The 17,659-nt window shown below is 47.2% G+C and overlaps 1 protein-coding gene across 9 annotated transcripts in view; it reads right to left on the bottom strand.

Moving 5' to 3' along the window:
• Positions 1–17,659, bottom strand: part of SUPT20H (SPT20 homolog, SAGA complex component) — a 759,353-nt gene that overhangs the window by 255,274 nt on the left and 486,420 nt on the right. For all 9 annotated transcript variants that reach the window (XM_069640776.1, XM_069640779.1, XM_069640782.1 and 6 more), the window contains 2 exons: positions 13,049–13,081; positions 12,268–12,385 (listed from right to left, as the gene is read on the bottom strand). In XM_069640776.1, coding sequence (XP_069496877.1) covers positions 12,268–12,385; positions 13,049–13,081 — 151 coding nt within the window. The remainder of the gene's footprint in view (positions 1–12,267; positions 12,386–13,048; positions 13,082–17,659) is intronic.

Here is a 17,659-nt window from a genome sequence, read left to right as displayed (position 1 = left end):
TTGACACGAAAATTCAGAGCATCATAGTACATTATTGTAGAAGGATCAAAGAGAGGAAACGGGAAACTATTAAAAAAGGCAGGCCGAGGAAGCAAAACTAGTGCAGACAAAACTAGTGAAAGTGGCCACAGTAGCAGCAGTACCACCCCCAGAACAGATGGGAGAAGAGGGAGGTGCCTCAGTCGCCACACAGGCGAGGATGGCTGCTGTATGGATATACAACAGGCAAGAACAGTAGGGAGGGAATCAACAATACGCGGGAACCCAATGTTACGCTCACCTGGCACCCACAGAGGCGTCGATCGGAACTGGACAGCTGCGGTCTCCACCAATGTGACGCGTAGGGCCGAGATGACTGACTGGACTGGCCCACCTAGCTTTGTTTGCTTGGCCCGTAGGAATATTCTTCTGCAAATGGAGAAAGGGAATTAACCACCGATGGAGTTGAGCGTAAATCCCCCCACCCCCGCTAATTCTCCCCACAGATCACCTTTGATGTCCCCTCTTATAGTCTCACCTGATGGTTTGAAAAGATGAGCTCTCCATCCTGCATACAGCGCAGGGGCCCGTTGATAACCAGTTGCTTCACTGGCTCGAAGGAATTGGTGAATTCCAGAATAATATTGACTCCGAGATTCCCGGCAAGACGCCGTAGGTATAAAGTTCGTAAGAGTTCAAATGCCTGACTTTCACTCTTGTCCGATTCCTTGCAGGTTGCAGCTTATCCCTAATGAAGAGTTCCTCGTGGCAACCGGTAGTATTCTGGTAAGGATTTGTATTTTCCAACACAGTTCGATAAAATAATGTCAATATGTAACCTGTTGCTTTCTCCCTTATTCAGACGCTGAGAGAAAGTATGAAGTCTTGGGGAATAATAGTCATGATGCCTACCTCCGAGGAGCCAGGTCCGACCCAGCAACCCCAGAGGCAGGCATCATTTCCCCCAGGGGAGTGCCAGCGGGCCCAAGCTGGGGCCCTTTGGACGCAGTCCTGGCGCCTTAGGCGCCAGGCTCATAAAGCTAGACATGTGTTCAAGTGTTTTAATGTGCACTTACCTGATGCAGACCATGCTGCCACATCCAGGCCCTCTTGAGGCCTGAATGGAACTACTTTACCTGTGGGACTACTTTCCACCCGGGTGTGGTCGGGGAAGGATACATACCTGATCGGAGGAAGGATACACACTTGGAACTTCTTCCAAAGCTATTTAAACCACACCCGATCAGCAACTCACGCTTCGCGTTGTTCTGCTCCTCGCAGCTGGACGCTCACCGTGTCAGCTCCTGCATCTGGACCTCAGCCACGCCTGTCAGTATCCTGGGTCACCTGCAAAGGGAGACAAAAGACCTTACCTGCTAAATCAGCGCCACAGAGACTTCACACCGACGATCCTGAAAAGGAAGACATCATTTTAAAAGCATTTCGTTACGATCGCTGCATTTCACTCACCTTTCCTGGACGCCACCATCTTCAGCAGCGATCATCCGGATCCACAGCCACTTCCAGAGCCTAGAGAGAAAAAGACAAGAACAAGGTGAGAGAAGGAAGGGAATAGGAAAAGCTCAGTTTCCTTCTAAGTCTTACCTGTTGGGTCATTCCCATTTCATTTCGGGTCTTGCCGCTTCCAGGCATCCGAACCCCAGCCCCTAAGGGGAAAAAGACAATGAACATTATTATTAAGCTTGGACTTTTGAACTTGCAACAGAACTTTTACAGAGCCTTACCTGAATAGTCAAGCTTACCTGAACTCCCATCAATCCTCAATCCAGTGAAGTAACTGGGTTTCAACGCGCCCCTGCATCAAAAGCAGGATGGAGAGCTCATCCTTCCTGACCCTAAGGTGAGACTTCACGGGGAATCGTGGAAGGGTATCGTGGAGGGTTGGAGGAGAGTGGGAGGCTTGAGCATAACTCAGTCAGTAGGTAATACTCCTTTTCACGCACAGGGGAATATTCCTGCAAGCCGGAGAAGCCAAAGTAGAGGGGCCCTTCCTGTCCATCTTCAGAGTCCTGCGCTTCACCATTGAAGAAGCATCAGCACTCGAAGCCAGACCTGCGCCTCCGTGGGAATCAGGTGAGCGTTACAATAATACCTCCGGCGGTAAAATCAGGTAAGTCTATTGTGGTGAGGAGGGTTCCCCTTGTTAGTCCCTTTGTTTCACCTTGCTGTCCTTTTGTTTCTCCTTAGGGGCCAGGGTTCGGCAAAGATGCAGTGGAAGCTGCGCCGACCCGTGAAGAGAAATAGTACCCCGGTAGTAAAATCAGGTAAGTCTATGGGGGGGGGGTAACTAATATTCCTCCGTGTATTCCCTTGGCTCACCTTGCTGTTCTTGACTTCTCCTTAGGTGCCGGAGTGCGGCGGGAACATGCAGGAGGATGCGGTGGAATGTGAAGATGCTGCGAAGGCCGGTGAGTTCAGCGCGGCGCTGCAGCTGGCGAGGCGACGCGCATAAAATAACTCCTTTCTTCCAGCTCGAAGGCGTGATGGATCGGGAATTCAGGTAAGGATTAAAAGGTATTTCTCTTGTTCTAACCTTTTTCTAGGAGCTCCAAACTCGAGGCGGGCGTGGCAGAAGGCTGGATGCAGATTTGCAGGCACGGTGAGCGTTACGCTGCTGGATGCAGAATAACGCGAAGCGTATGCTGCTCTTCGGGCGTGGTTTAAATAGCCTCCAAAGTAGTCCCAGGTAAGTATTCCTCGCCAGCCCTGCCTGAGTAAAAAATAGTCCCTAAGTAAAGTAGTCCCTTCCGAACCTCTTTTGGCTTGGAGCTCTTGCAGCATGGTCTGCATCAGTTAAGTTTGCAGCATGGTCTGCATCAGGTAAGTTTTACTCTATGAGCCTGGCACCTATGGTGCCAGGACCGACTCTCCATATGATCCAGGCGCCATAGGTGCCAGGACTGGACCCAAATAGCCCCTAGCAGGGGTTGTTGGGCTTACTTAGGATAACTTGATGCCTGCTTCCGGGGTTGCTGGACGTGGTCTGGGTCCCCGGGGGTAGGCAGCATGACACCCAATGGCAAGGAAAACCACCAAGAGGGCGAGGTGGGTCCCGATGGCAAAGAGTAGGGGGATTCAGAGGACAAGGGCCAAGAGGAGGAGGGCAAGGGTAGTGTTCATCATGCAGTAGGTGGGGGTACTTTGCCAGGGAATGCCACAGCAGGCCGGGAGGGAACTATACATATAACAAACCATACTACAATCAACAACAGTACAGGAACCCTCACCTTGGTAGTCCACAGGGGCCAGCCCAAGGATCAATGATTAACTCATACAAAATACCCCTACCATACCCCCCAGTTACCTCCAAAGATGCCCGGTCCCAGCAACTATCGCCAACCCCTCACACATTGCAGACACAAAAAAACCGTCCAATCATCAAGTAGGCGGAAACAAACACCCTTTCACCACTGCCACGAACGGCGAAGCAGCTCCTTACCAAAGTGCCTGTGTGTTTGGGGGGAACCCCTTTGCTTGCCCAGGGACAGACACCTATCCCAACTAGGACAGCCCACAGAGAGCACCTGCGTGTCCAGTACTATCAACAACCTTGCATCCAGAAGAGGAACCACTGGTGGGGACAGAGATAGGAAATCAACAGTTCATCCTTATGGTGGACTCGGGGGCAGAAAGGTCATCCACCTGCTAAGATGAATTCCCGTTATCAGGACAAACCCTCAACACGCAGGGATTCTCTGGGGCTGTGGAAACGGTTCCATACACAGAAGATTTAGATGTCAAGATAGGGGGAAAGGTAGTGCAAGCACCCCCGCCCTGTAATATGCAAGTTCACCTGTCAAGTTACTGGGGAGGGACCTGCTCAGTAAATTAAACATGATCAAATCCTTCACAGAGAGAGGGGTTGTTTGCTCCACCCCTGGCATGTGCTCACTTAGAGCAATGTTGGTGATCCACGCAGTTGCTAATGAAATAATGGTGAGAGGGATACCAGTGAACCCAGACATGTTCATATATGGAATTTGAGTGTTAGCTAGAGCAGTACCTCAGCTTACTAGGAAAGAATGGAGAGTAGCGGCAGATTTTGTCTTCCACCTTGTAGCAACCCCCGAAGTGGTAGCTCGCACCATTCTTTCTCTAGATTTGGAGGGTCTGCAAGTGTCTGCAAATGTCTGCAAAGAGGATCGTTTTACTCGGTACTGACATCCATGGGTGAGAGTGGCGCACAATGCTATGTATTGACCCCAATATACCATTGCGAGAATTGACCGATGAAGAGTTGTTTGAGGATGATAACAATGATGGGCAGATAGTGTTAGAGATTTGCATTCCTTGTGACATCATGGTACAGTACAGGAAAGTGCCAAGCCCTCTCATGGCTACTGTCAGTGAGCCCCCATCCTTTTGTGAAACAGATATGCAACAGGTCCTGCCACACCTGCGGACCACCAACCCACATGTGGGAAAGCTAAAAGTAGTGACCCCTATAAGAATAACAAATGCCAGGAGCAATACTACCAAGAGTAAAACAATACCCCCCTATCCAGGGAAGCAGAGGAAGGAATACAGGATACGGGCCCTCTTGCAGGGGGGAGTTGGAGGATGATCCAAGACCTTCGCCCCTTAATGATATTGTACAGAAAGAATTTCCTCTTGTTCCAAATTCGGCCTCCATCCTGTGCAGTATTCCAAAACAGGCCACTGACTTCACTGTAGTGGATCTGAAAAATGCCCTTTTCTCAGTGTCTCTGCCTCTTGAGTTACTATACATAGCATTCGAACAGCTACATTTCCCAGCACACAGTTCAAAGCAACATATAGCTGTCTATCTCCAGGAAGATTGGTTAATTCCAAATTTACAGGAGTACCTGACCCAAATGGTGGTCCAGTGTACCAACTGCCAAGTATTCAGCACAGGGATGTCTAAGAACATTGCGAGGAACATTATCGCGCCCTGTGGGCCCCTTCTGTGAGCTGCACATTGATTTCGGGGACATGGGAGAAAGGTGCAATGGGGGTCGATACTTGATTGAGGTGGTGTGTCCATTCTCTCGAAGGGTGGAAGCAGGGCCCTGTGCCCACCCAGATGCAAAGTGTGCAGCTAAATTCCTCGCCAGAGAGGTATTCCCCGATGGTGGGTGTGCAAGGTCATACGTCAGATAATGGAACGCACTTCTTCAATGAATTATTCAAAGAGGTAACATCCGTTCCAGCAATAAAACACAAGATGTGCTCGATTTACCACCTGCAAGCGGATGGGATAGTGGAGAAAATAAACGGCCTCCTCAAGAGTAGGTTATCCAAATTATGTAACAACCTAAAGAAAAATTGAGTGTACTGCTTGCCCCCGGCATTGTTCCAGTTACACACACAGCTTAGCAAGGACCACCACCTTCCCCCCCATTGAATAGTTACTGGTGGACAGATGCAAACTCCACTGTCGCCAGTAAGGAGAACATCTGATGCTCACAGAACAGCCACTGTCTTGGGAGAGGAATTTAAACAGTACCTCACACAACTCGCATGGGCAATAAGTTCTATATCAAAACAAATTGCACCCCCATGTAGAGCAGCCTTCGAGACAACCACAGAGAATTCAGCAGAAAGTACTCCGTCCAGCCCTTACTGCCAGGAGAATGGATCTATGTGCGAAGATTCGTTCGGAAGTGCAAGGTTACACGGCCCGTACAAAGTAATATACTGCACCCCACTTGCTGAAAAAGTGAAGGGTTTCAGGTACTAGATCCACCTTTCAGATGTCCGGAAAGCACAAGGCAACGCGCCCCCAAGTACCCAAACTGGGGACCAAGCAACTGTCACTACCTCATAATAAATAGCTCTGGGTAATTTTTTGCTGTATGTCAAAGGTAAGAAAGAACATGCATTGCTGCTAGAGCATGAGCTACAACAAGTAACAATCTCTCTCTCTCTTTATCTCTTTCTTTTTCTCGCTCTCTCTCCCTTTCTGCCTTCATTTACCCATCTCGTTCTTTCCCTCTCCGCAGGTACAACAATAATGGAACTGACCACTAAATGAAAATGCAAATGTCGATAGCAGTAGTAATAGGATTAGTTTTACAAGAAGATATAGCTTTATTTGTGGAATGAAATGTTCAGCCGTGTTATTTGTTTTCTTAATGTTTATAGTGGGTATTTATTGGGGAGCATCTTTTATTTGGGGAACCCATCTAAAAAGAGGGGGGTAAATGGGGATGGGACGGACAGAAGTTCAGCTGGGATGCCAATATATCCCCAAACCTCACTAGTTTGCACAAAAATACAACGAAAAGAGCCCTGAGTATTCTTGTATCCAGTGAAGATGCAACTAAGGAGTCACCTGATGCCCCGTATGCAACCTCTATGCCCTCTATAGTATTTAATGTAAAACCATCTACCTCAGTATTTAACATGTTTCTTACTCCACCCCCTAATATGGTCATAGGTTCCTCCTAATCCCCAAATCGAATGAAAGCATGTATGTAAATAATAATGATGTGTTATTTATATAGCGCCTTAATCCAAAGCGCTTTACAGAGCACATATTTACATACAATATCACCCAACCGAAATTGGTACTCCATTATCGAACTCAGAAGGATGAAAGGCTGAGTTGGCCTTCCCGGGGTTCCAACCCGCGACCTGCAGATCACACTCAGTTCACAGCAGCGAGCGCTCAACCCGCTGAGCTATCTTACCGGCTTTGTACTTAATGTCTCTAGAACGGTATCCGGTCATTGCATCGACAACCAAAGCATCGACAGCCATACCATCTAAAAAAATGCATTGACGAAAAAGCATATAATGCATTTTTTTAGATGGTAAAGCGTTTAGTTTAATGAAAATGGGTTTTAAAGGTTAAAAAAGGGGGTTGGGGGGAACCCCCCATTAAAAAAAGAAAATGAAAAAAAATGCATTAGATGCTTTCTTTTCATTGGTATGGCATTAGATGCTTTGGCTGTCGATGGAATGACTATAAACCTCTAGAACACGTATCGAGCAATCTGTACTGGGTGTAAGCCACACAATGCCTAATACCACAAACACTACCTTTAGCAACTCCCAATCCACACTGTGTAATAGTGTAATGTTGCTATGTTTACTATTAACACCACGGGTACAAAGGTCACTATGTAACAGGAGTAGATCACATAGAACACTGTTAGAATTAAGGAAACGTCCTCTGTGCACTGACAGACGAAAACGGCAGACACACCAATATAAATATGATGCGTATCATGGTTTAGGGGTAGATCAAGTGGAAGACCTTCGCCATCCGGCCACTCAAATAGTTGGTACTCGGATAGGAGTGCAATGGGATGAAAAATGACTAATGGGAGTTGCTATGTTTGTTCCTGAATGCCACACGCATCTGGAGCACCCAAGGTTTTAGTGCAACAAGAGGTACCCTTAGAAGAAACGCAATGTCTCATCCACCTTGCACTAGGTAGGATAAAGGGCACTTTTCAGGCATGCAGCGTCCAGTTAAAAGTCTTCGAACCAGACATCCATAAATGCAAAATGGGCTTGAGCAATGCCAAGTGTTTCAATTAACCTTTCCTGGACATAGAAGGAACAAGCTTCACAGAAAACAAATGGCAAGAATCTACTTTCATGTGCAAAGCTGAAGGACTCTGTGGTTACTCCGATGAAACACTAGCCTTTGCAGACAAAACATGTGCACAGATATGGACGGACCATGTCACAAAACTGACATGGGTTACCGCAATAGAGAAGCCAGTGAAGATACAACAAGAAGAAAATGATTAACTTTGTTTCTTCAGCGAAAGAACTGTTTCTGTGGGATCCAACAAACGATGCAACAGAAAATTGCTCATTCCAGACCTCTGCAAAGGAACTGCAGCACTGATGGACTACTACTGGGTCTGTGGCAAAAAGACATACTTGCACCTCCCGTCATCATGGTGGGGCTACTGTTCGCTTGCAGCGCTGCAGTCAGCCCTGTTGGTAGTGCCCGAGGGCACCTAAAGGGGAGACCTTTGCCCCACGACAGACAAGCAATACCCGAGAAAACTGAAATAACGCAGACTGTCACCCCTCGAATTCTGTATGCTTCCACAAGAAGAAAGCCATGACCATTTGATCAGACAAAGGCGGCCCTCCAATTACCTGTCCCAATATTCCTCTGATCTGCTTGCACAAATACCGGATGAATATAAGCTTTTCAGCTCAGCAGAGACATTTTTCGCATCTCTCGTGCCCAGCATCCAAGCCAGAGCCAACACAAAGAGGCTTCAAATCGTCCACTGGGAGCTGATCCAGTTGGCAAATGACACTGAAGAAGACTTCAGTGTCAAACTGGAAATGAGCACTCCAGTTAATGACAATGCAGGATCGGTATGTCGTCGACCTCTTCACAGCTATGGACGGAGGGGTCTGCAAAAAGATTGGGAGTTCATGTTGCATTCATGCCTTCTACAGATGCTGAAAATGGGACACTATCGCATGTGTAAAAATGAAAAAGGAAGCAGGAATACAAGAAGATGGCTTGGTGAACATGGTACCCTCATCTGGACCTCTTGCCAGAAGTTGCTGGCCTTCAACCAGCCACAACGACATAGGCAGACACCGTTCCCCATCTGTCGGAAGCCCTCCTACGCGATGTGCAGGGCCACAGTGATGGCATGGTCTGGTGCCACCTCGCCCTCCTGGAGGATCTCAAGCGCCTCAACCCATTTGTCGTTGTTGAGAAATTCCAGCAACGGGGCCATCTTATACCACAGCTCCCCATCGTATCTGGCCAGAATCACAAGCGCATTCGCTGCCTTGACTGTCGTCACCGGCAAGTAAATCACTTTCTTACCCACAGCATCCAACTTCTTCCCCTCGCTGTCCGGGTGAACGGAGGCGGACGATGAGGGATTATAAGACTTCTTCCTCGCAGCTACCGAGACCACTGAGTCCAGGGACTTGGGTGCTGACTCCGGCACCCAGTAATTCTTTTCCACCCTACTCCTCTTCGCCAGGGCTGAGGCTGGGTATCTGATCAGCTCCAGGCCCTCATCCCAAACGTCATCCAGGAGAGGCACCGCCAGAATGGTCTTCCTCTTGGCCTCACGTCGTTGGTAGAGGAAACCTTCCTTTTTGGTCTTTCTGGCATCCGCTGAAAGAGTTCAGACGTGCGGGAGATCATGGCGTGGAACTATCCGACTTTGTCCGGGGGAGAAGCTCTCAGCGGCAGAGAAACGCTGCCATTGTTGTCTGTCTGTAGTCACTGTGTCCCCCCCGTATCCCTAGGGGGGTAGGTCATGTGCAGCAATTGAGGTGCGTAGGGTGCAATTTTCGCTTCTTTGCAGGCGGCGGTCCCTGGGAGGTGTCGGGGGGCGCAGGCTTTCTGGGCCCAGCACCCACGTAGTCGTCGGTATTCCTGCCGCCGTCATCCCCCTCAGCTTTTCCACAATCGTCGTCCTCCTCAGCATTTCTGCCATCGTCGTCCTCCTCAGCGTTTCCGTCATCGTTGTTCCCCACGTCCTCTGGGACCGTGTAAACTGACACCAGGTCATACTCATCTGAGGAAGAAATATCCATGCCATGGAGCACAGATGGGGCCTCCACCCCCCACCCCTTTTGCATCCTGAGGGGTCGGTCTCAGGCTTAGGGATGGCATCCTCTTCTCTGGCGTTTTCTCCACCTGCTTGGATGAGGCCTCCCGCCCAAGCGGTAGGGCCACTCTGGGCGCCGCCAGGGTCTCCTGGACCTGATCAGCCCCTTTCGCCTTCGAGAGGGCAGCCGCCACCAGCTCTATCGTCGAGGATGACTTTGCCTGCTCCATCTGGGCCTTCAGGGGCAGGTCGGACACCTTTTCCCTGGGCCTTCGTCTACTCCGGCTTCTCCCGCAGCTTCCCTGGGTTAGCCGATTTCCTCTTCGAGGAGGAGCTGGAGCGATGACTGGAGAAGGAGGCAGACTGTGAAGATGAGTGCGCCCTGCATGTCGCGGGAACCGCTTGCACGGCGACCACGACCGGTCGGTCCTGGGTGAGGAAAGCCCCTGCTTGCCGCACGGGGTAGATGCCTTGGTGTTGAGCCACGCCGCCAAACTACTGTGACGATGTATATGTCTATGTATTTAGAACGCTCTGAAAGCCTGCGGGCATCAGGGCGTGGTGGACCGAAAAGCTCAAACTTACACTGGTCGATTGAAACAAACTTGCAGATCTCTAAGGTGCGAGTAAAAGCGTTCAGATTAGATATTCTAATGGAATAAGAAGGATTTCAGCTGTTTCCTGAAACACAGATAATTACCCTCTTGTCTCAGGGCCGTAGGTAGTTTGTTCCAACGTGTAGCGGCCTGAAACGGAAAGGATCCACCCACTCCCAACACCAAGTTTGCGCCGCATATATTCAGCAGACTTGCTTCACCTGATCTCAAGCATCTCCGGGGAACATACAGTGAAAATTACTTTTTAAAATAGCTAGGTGCCTCACCAGGCAGACATCTATGGACTATAGTCATAGCCTTTAAGTTAACTCTGTCTTCTATTCTGAGCCAATGAAGCTCCTTTCTGCCTGCTGATATATGTTCTCTATTTTTTATTTTCTTTACACAGCGAACTGCGTCATTTTGCATCACTTGGCACCTTTGGAGCTCTTTCTTTGTGGCTCCCAACAGCAAGGCGTTTCCGTAATCCAAACGAGACATTACGATTGCTCTTGCAATCGCTGGCAGTGTTTTCTTCATTTATAAAAGGTCTTATCACTCTTAATAGACGCAGGTAATACACAAAGTAGTTGACCTGTGCTTCAGATCCGACAGACACATCTACCATTATCTCCAGTGTTTGTACTTGGGGCATTACCAGGATGATGGCTTCTTTTAATGGAGAAGGCTTTAACGATCCTTGACAGTGCACTTAGAGAACCCAAGGCAGATTTCACAATTTGCTTCCTTGTCGTCCGGATGGAGACAGAGGCACTGAGAGTGTTTGTCCTCCACAAACACGTTCCTCAATCCGCAGCTGGCACAGAGCTTGAAAAGGGAGCCTCCCTCCTTTTCCTCCAAAATGGTCCAGCGTGCGGTGTAGGACCAATGGCCTTCCGGAATCTTCAATGAAACACTCGACAATTCTTGCCCTTGAGGGGCATTGAAAGATGACGAAAAATGGATCCCTGCTTGCTGGTCAAAGGATGGAAAGAGCACACAGGCTCTATTTTACAAAAATGGGAACATTTTATTGAAAAAGTGCAGAAACGTAGAACAGCTCTCAGAGCAAAACACAAGGACTACCAACACTTGAACATGCAGTAAAAATCTGAAGATGGCTGCCAGAGGAGAGGCTTAGGGAGAGGGCAGTCATTGGCTGGGGGCAGTATTACCCAGAGCTCAGGGATTGGTTTAGAGGAGAAAAGACAGTTTGTAAGTGAAAGTGAAACTGTTCTTTCTTTTACTGAGGATTCCCGGCCTGACGACGGGGAATATTCATGAGCATGTGAATCCATTCCAGACCCCAGGCCGGAGAACTAAAAATCCCATGTGTAAAAAGCTAGAGTGATACAAAAGTGCCTGAATTGCACTGTAAGGTGCTGTGTGCAATGTAAAAATACAGGAATTCAAAAAGGGAAACAAAGTTTCCCAGTACTGCTAGATCAGTTTCCCCATAACAAATGAGCAAAAAGGCAAGGGAAGTGAAGCCGAATGCTTTACATCCCTTCGAAATGTCAGGACAGGATCATAAACAGAGCAAAAAGAATGGGATTCCAAAGGAAAATATGGAGGGAAAGTTGTAACAACAACAAAAAGTGTACGACCCGTAACGCTGACATTATTGGGATAAGGAAACTCCCCAAGGGACTAAATTGGAAATCGTTAGTGAGGCTGTGGAAAAGCCTCGCTGTTCACAAAAACCGTTCAACCCGCAGAAAAAGCTAGAGGAAACACCAGGAGGCTGACTCGAAATAGAAAAGGGGATATTTTGTCATAACTCCTGGCCTTACATCTTTCTCATAGTCCATGGATTTCACTGCCCCTAAATTATGGCTTTACACTGGGCTTCAGTGACCTTTAACAGCTACATCTATGACCAGGCCTCAGATTTTCGTAAATCCTTCTCTTACTATTCCACATAGTGTAACGTGACAACTTCGATGCACAGGACCATAATTAGCAGAAACCCTTCCTTTCAGACCCTCGACAATGTCACTTATAAAAACAATGACCAGTATGCTAAATAATCCTTTAGTGTCTGCAGATTGTTTCAACAGTGACATATCAAACATGCAAAAGTGTCACTTTTTGAAACTAGAAAGGTAAATAAAACCGAGATAAGACACATTTTGTGGAAAATATAAGCTTGCCTCTGAAGGTTTCCCTGGGGACAATGGACTTGAGATTAATGATCCACCTTGGTTATGTGTCATCGTGACCGGACATTTGGCTTCATTTTCAAACAGCTCTTGGTATTGATTAGCCACCCTGCAATACAAGAATGGTCCTCCTTTATAAATATATATAAAAAAATAAATAGAACAAAGCAATGTAAATGTCAATTAAAAGCATGACAAATCATAGAGACAGCAAAGGCTTTATTTTTCCGTAATGATTGGCCTATCGCATCATTAATGTCAAACTTCATGTGATGAAACTTCCTTTGCGGTCATTAGAGAGTGAAATAGGGGACCTTCTATGCTATCTCAATTTTGGTGATATGACCCCCATTGTTTAAATGGAAACATCAATCAATAACTTTTTTTTTCAGATTGAGTCCTCTAGAATGTCACACTAAGTTCACTAGGGCCTTATTTTGTTTGCGTCTCTGAAGAATCTATGAAGAACCATCTCTTAAAGGAGCCACAATCTGCTTCAAAGCAAAGCAGCAGATTGGCTTTGCAACCAGCAAAGCTGACTCTGTTGCCAAGGGCGAGCACAGCAAAATATATCTCCCTAGGTGGCAAAAAGCTGTGCACTATCCATGGGAATTTATCTAAGAGTTCATTACATACATTAGGTCTAATACCAAACCATCTCCTATAGAATGGCAAAAGCTCCCTCTTTTTAGAACTATTCTGACATCTTCGACCTTAATCCAACACTAATAGCATGAAACAACATTTAATTTCTACACAATTATTACTTTACCTCTGGATATCATTTCTTGAACCAATGAGGAACCTGTAACAGACAAACATGTATAGAATCAGAACTCATCTGGCAGCCACTCATTTACGCTTTCCAGTACCATAATTTGACTAAGGATAAGCAACATCAGACATTTCAATAATACACATTATGTGAGAAAAAAAAAGACATTCCTAGATGTTAGGGAGAATTCTCTTTAGGCTGAATTTCCTAACCTAGCGAGTCCCCCAGCAGCTTTGCTGGATTTCTGGAGTTTGTTTTTTTTCTCCTGCCAAGAGTGAGACTCTTTTTCTCCCACTCTTGGACATGATTTATGGTGTTCCTTTGACTGTTAATGTGTTTTATGGGCTATGGGGTCCTTTACTCCATAGGGTCTCATGTGTTTTTACTATGTGTGTTACACAGCACCCTCCGTGCAGTGACAAAGGGGTGTCATAGTGACACCCCACCATAGATTCCATACCCTGGGACTGACTACTTTTCTCCCAGGGCATGTAAAGTCACCATTGGCTTTACTAGTCCCAAATTATTAACAGAAACCGGTACAAACCATCATATTGTGGACGTACTGGTTGGGGAATTCGATTGCCCCGGGGTCTGTTAGTCGAGGGGGCACGTCTCCGTCCCCCCTGATCGAGTTTTGGCTGGTGGCAGCGGATACTACTTATTATATTCGACCGCGAATATATCCCTATGGGATTTTCCCATTGTTCGAGGCTACCAACTTTTTTTTTTTTAAAAACTTTATTTTTGGTATTTAACACACCATACAAGTACACACCCACATTAGGGTGGACAAAAACTTTGCGCCGTCAACTTGAACCCTCACCCCAACCCCCCCCTACCCATCCCCCGCCACTCCCAAGCGATGTCATCGATGGAAATTTTCTCGCCTCTCCCGTTCCTTGACTCGAGGAAAAGTTGGCCTGGACTGGGATTGTATCAAGGTGTGCCGCCTGACTCCGATGCACCAGCAGAGGAGTCTTCCGCTTTTAATTATTTAATTCTCATAGCCTCGAACATACCGCCGGTTTATTTATTTAATATTAATTCGCCGGTTGGTATTTTTTGCCAGGACTCGATTCTAAAATGGCGTTTGTGTTCTCTTCTGTGACTCCAACCCAAGTCGAGCCCTTTGTTCCACTTTTTGGTGGGCTTCTCCACAGAAGCCTCCAAAAGTGGTGCCACTCTGTCTGGGTACCACAGTGGGCGTGGGAGGGGGTTTAGGCACCCTGGACTGAGTTACCTTGGTAACTCAAGTCGCACTCTTGTGTGATTGGCCCAAGTGGTGAGCCGGCCGGCACACCACTTAGCACGTTTGATTGACAGCTAGGCTGAGTGAATGGGGGTATGCTGCATAAAAGCAGGGCTTTGGGGACTGGAACTTCAGAAATCGCCACAGGACCTGAGAATCCGACGAGCGAGAAGCTGAGCCAACCTACCACGACGACACCACCAGTGGAGCCCTGCGGAACCGACTCGCCACTTCCCGACGACAGAGAAGATCTCCCGGCTGGAGAGGCTTCTTCCCCTGACTGGTGGGCACAACCAGTTTATCTTCTTCTCTTCGCACCCCAGACCGGCTTGTGGTCGAATTGCCCGTGTCAAGCACCCCGGCAACCGGATAGCCACTTACCATTGGACCGCAAACTAAAGGACCTTTCCTTTTTACCTGAGAAACTGTGCGGCTGGTTTCTTCCCTGGCAGTGCAACAGACTCCTGTCTTCCTCCCCGACGAGATCGTCTCTTCCCCCGGACGAAGCACCGACTTGCATCCGCTGCCAGGAACAACTGCCCCCGCTGGAGTATTCTCACCACTTTAAGGTACCGTGTCCGCCAGGCCTCCCTTTCTAAAGATTGCTACAATGTAATAATAACCCCTTAACCTTCTGGACTGGGCTGGCCACTTTGACCTTCTAACTGGTCCCTTTCTTTGGTTAACTCCTTTTTGAACCGTTACAAGACTTTTGTGCACTGCAACCGTGTGACCTTGGACACATTTCGTTTTGATCCTCTTAAAGTGGATCCGGCCTACTGACTCTAAACTCACGGTGTTACTTTGCCTTCCTCTCTTGTTGTGTTCGTGAAAAAGTGTTGGGATCTGTTTCAATTTATTCTCTGCTTTTCTCTCCCTTTTAAAACGAATTATTAGAGTGCCATCTGCGTTAAGCGCTCACCGCTGTCTGAAAATAAGTGAGGCTTTACTTAAGACTCGTCTAATATTCTTTTAAGGGAGTGTATATCTTTTAGTGACCGTGTTTTTGGATTGCTTACTATTAGTGCCTGTGTGTTTTTCTAGATGTGGTTTTAAATAAATAATTATATCTCTTTTACACCACGCCCTGGTCAGTGTTTACTTGTTCTACTGTGTTCTCATGACCTATTGTGAATCCTCTGTATACTGCCTAACTCTTCTTGAGGGAAGTCTGAATGCTCAGCCACAGCTACCAAGTGAATCTGTGTGGTACAGACTGTTAGCAAGTGGGATTACTGCCAAACACCTGTAGAGCTAAATCTTTTGCAGTGGTCCCAGAGGGAACTGCACAGGTTTATGCCTAACACTAGACGAAAAAAAACTTTCAATCTTGTTTGAGTTTTTAGTCAACTGTACCAAATGCTTAACAAAACCGCACACTAATCACTAAGCAGCTGTTGTTGCAGATAGTGAACCCCTTAGCCCGGTCTTCTGGCTGTAAGTCTTGGACAGTTCAAGGGTTTCTATTGAAAGATTTATCAGGGCTGTAGGACTGTCCCTCTCTCTTGTCTATAGAGTGCACCAATCTTCCCATGGCCAGGAACAACTATTCCTCAAGTTCGTATAGACAGAAAATTAACCGCCACTGTCTAAATTCTGACTTATGCTAGAAGTGAAACCTAAAGGACAAATGCCTTTTCTGCCTAACCTCTCTTTGGTGCTTCCTAGACTGACCCTACTCTAACCAATGGGTAGCTGACTAAATGGGTTGTGCCTTTCAGACTGTCTGATTCAATCTTCTTCCCATCACATCTAAGTACCCTCATCACTATCAATCTCTGAGGTTTCCCTCGTACTACTCCCTCCCTTTCAACTTTGCCCATCTCCACTGCTACTACCTGCGCTTTCCTACTCTGTCCCTCTCATGTCTCTCACTCCTCGTAAGCCGTGCCTCCACCCTTTGATGTTACTACTCCCTCCACTACTACTCTTTCCTCCACACTACTACATTATCAAACAAAGGGATGTCTGATTAGAGTCCCAGGTCCTTCAGGCGTCATATACTGAGAAAAAGGGGGATTGGACCTACAGGACAGGGAATAGCCACTTAGTACATTTATTTTTTCATAAATACCAATAAATGTTCATTTTTAGTTTCTAAAACCTTTTTTATTTGCATAATAAATTCATAAACAATACTAAAACATTTCAATAATCCAATATTTATAAATTCCACTCATACTTGTTTCACTCCTACCATTCATACTATTTTTTGCTTTTTTATAGTATATTAAATGACATATATAGATTTACTGGCCTCATCAATAAAAGACCTCTAACTCTGTTTGAACAATTCTACAAAAAGTCCTTCATCTATTGTTCTGATGGTTCCGTCTGTGTGTTCTCATCACACCGACATTCGTCTACATGTGTTTCAGTTGTCTATTTTCGGGACGCCACACTACTACTCCATCCCACTTTCTATCAAGAGACTCCTTTCGCTCACACAGGAACTCCACATTCACTCCTTACAGCCCCTCTCCAAATCACACTCATCAGTGTTTGTTTTACACACTCACAACGTAGTACCACTTGCACTCACTAACCAATACCTCACCTGCTCCAAATATTGCCTCTTCAGTCTGATCCACCGTTTTTCCCCCTCGCTGGTCTCTTGGTCTGCCAACTCCTCCCCTGACCTCACCCAAACAACCCACAACTTCCTGGTGTGTCTTAGCCCACTCCCCATCTTCTGGTTGGTCAGCTAGTCCTGGCCAATCTGGCCCGGTCTTCCCTGCCCTGAAGGTGTTAAAAAAAACCAAATCTTTCATATAGAACATTAAGCCCCCTTTCTGTACAGAGGGCAGAGATGTAACAATGGTAGTTTGTGTTGTACAGTGTACAAGTTCGAGTTAGGGGGGATTTTTTCTGGCCACCCCTAAAGTAAGTCCAGTCTTTGGTTGGTGGATTTTCATTTTATGTCACTGTTGGTTTAGGGTGGATGCTCTGGTCTCACAGCTGTGCGGGCTGAGGCTGGCGTGCAGTGAGTGAAGTCGACAGCAGCCACTTAGGAGTTCCAGCTCCTCATTCTGTAGCTTACTTTCACCCGTCGGTGTGTGAACGCCACACAGGTACGGTTCCTGAAAGGTGAGCAAGCCCCCTGGCTCTCTTTCTCTCCAGCAGGGTTTTAATATGGGTTTGCGTGTGACCCAGATGAGCTCCTGTCTTTCAGGGCGAATGGTGCGGGGCTCCTTCTCCTGTGTCTATGGTTTCCCTGGAAAAGAAAGTTAACACTTGGCCAGAATTCGAGTTAACAGGTATGTTGTGCTGCAAATTGGTCCTACACATGTACAGACTGGCACTTCGGGAGGGGGCAGGAAATGGGCTGTCCCAACTGCCACCGTCCCTCTATGGGG

This window comes from Ambystoma mexicanum, chromosome 7q (assembly GCF_040938575.1).
Source record: "Ambystoma mexicanum isolate Mex_15411 chromosome 7q, UKY_AmexF1_1, whole genome shotgun sequence".
In the NCBI taxonomy this organism is placed as follows: Eukaryota; Metazoa; Chordata; class Amphibia; order Caudata; family Ambystomatidae; genus Ambystoma; species Ambystoma mexicanum.
Note: the sequence above shows the minus strand (reverse complement) of the source record. Positions and strands in the feature narration are given on the sequence as shown.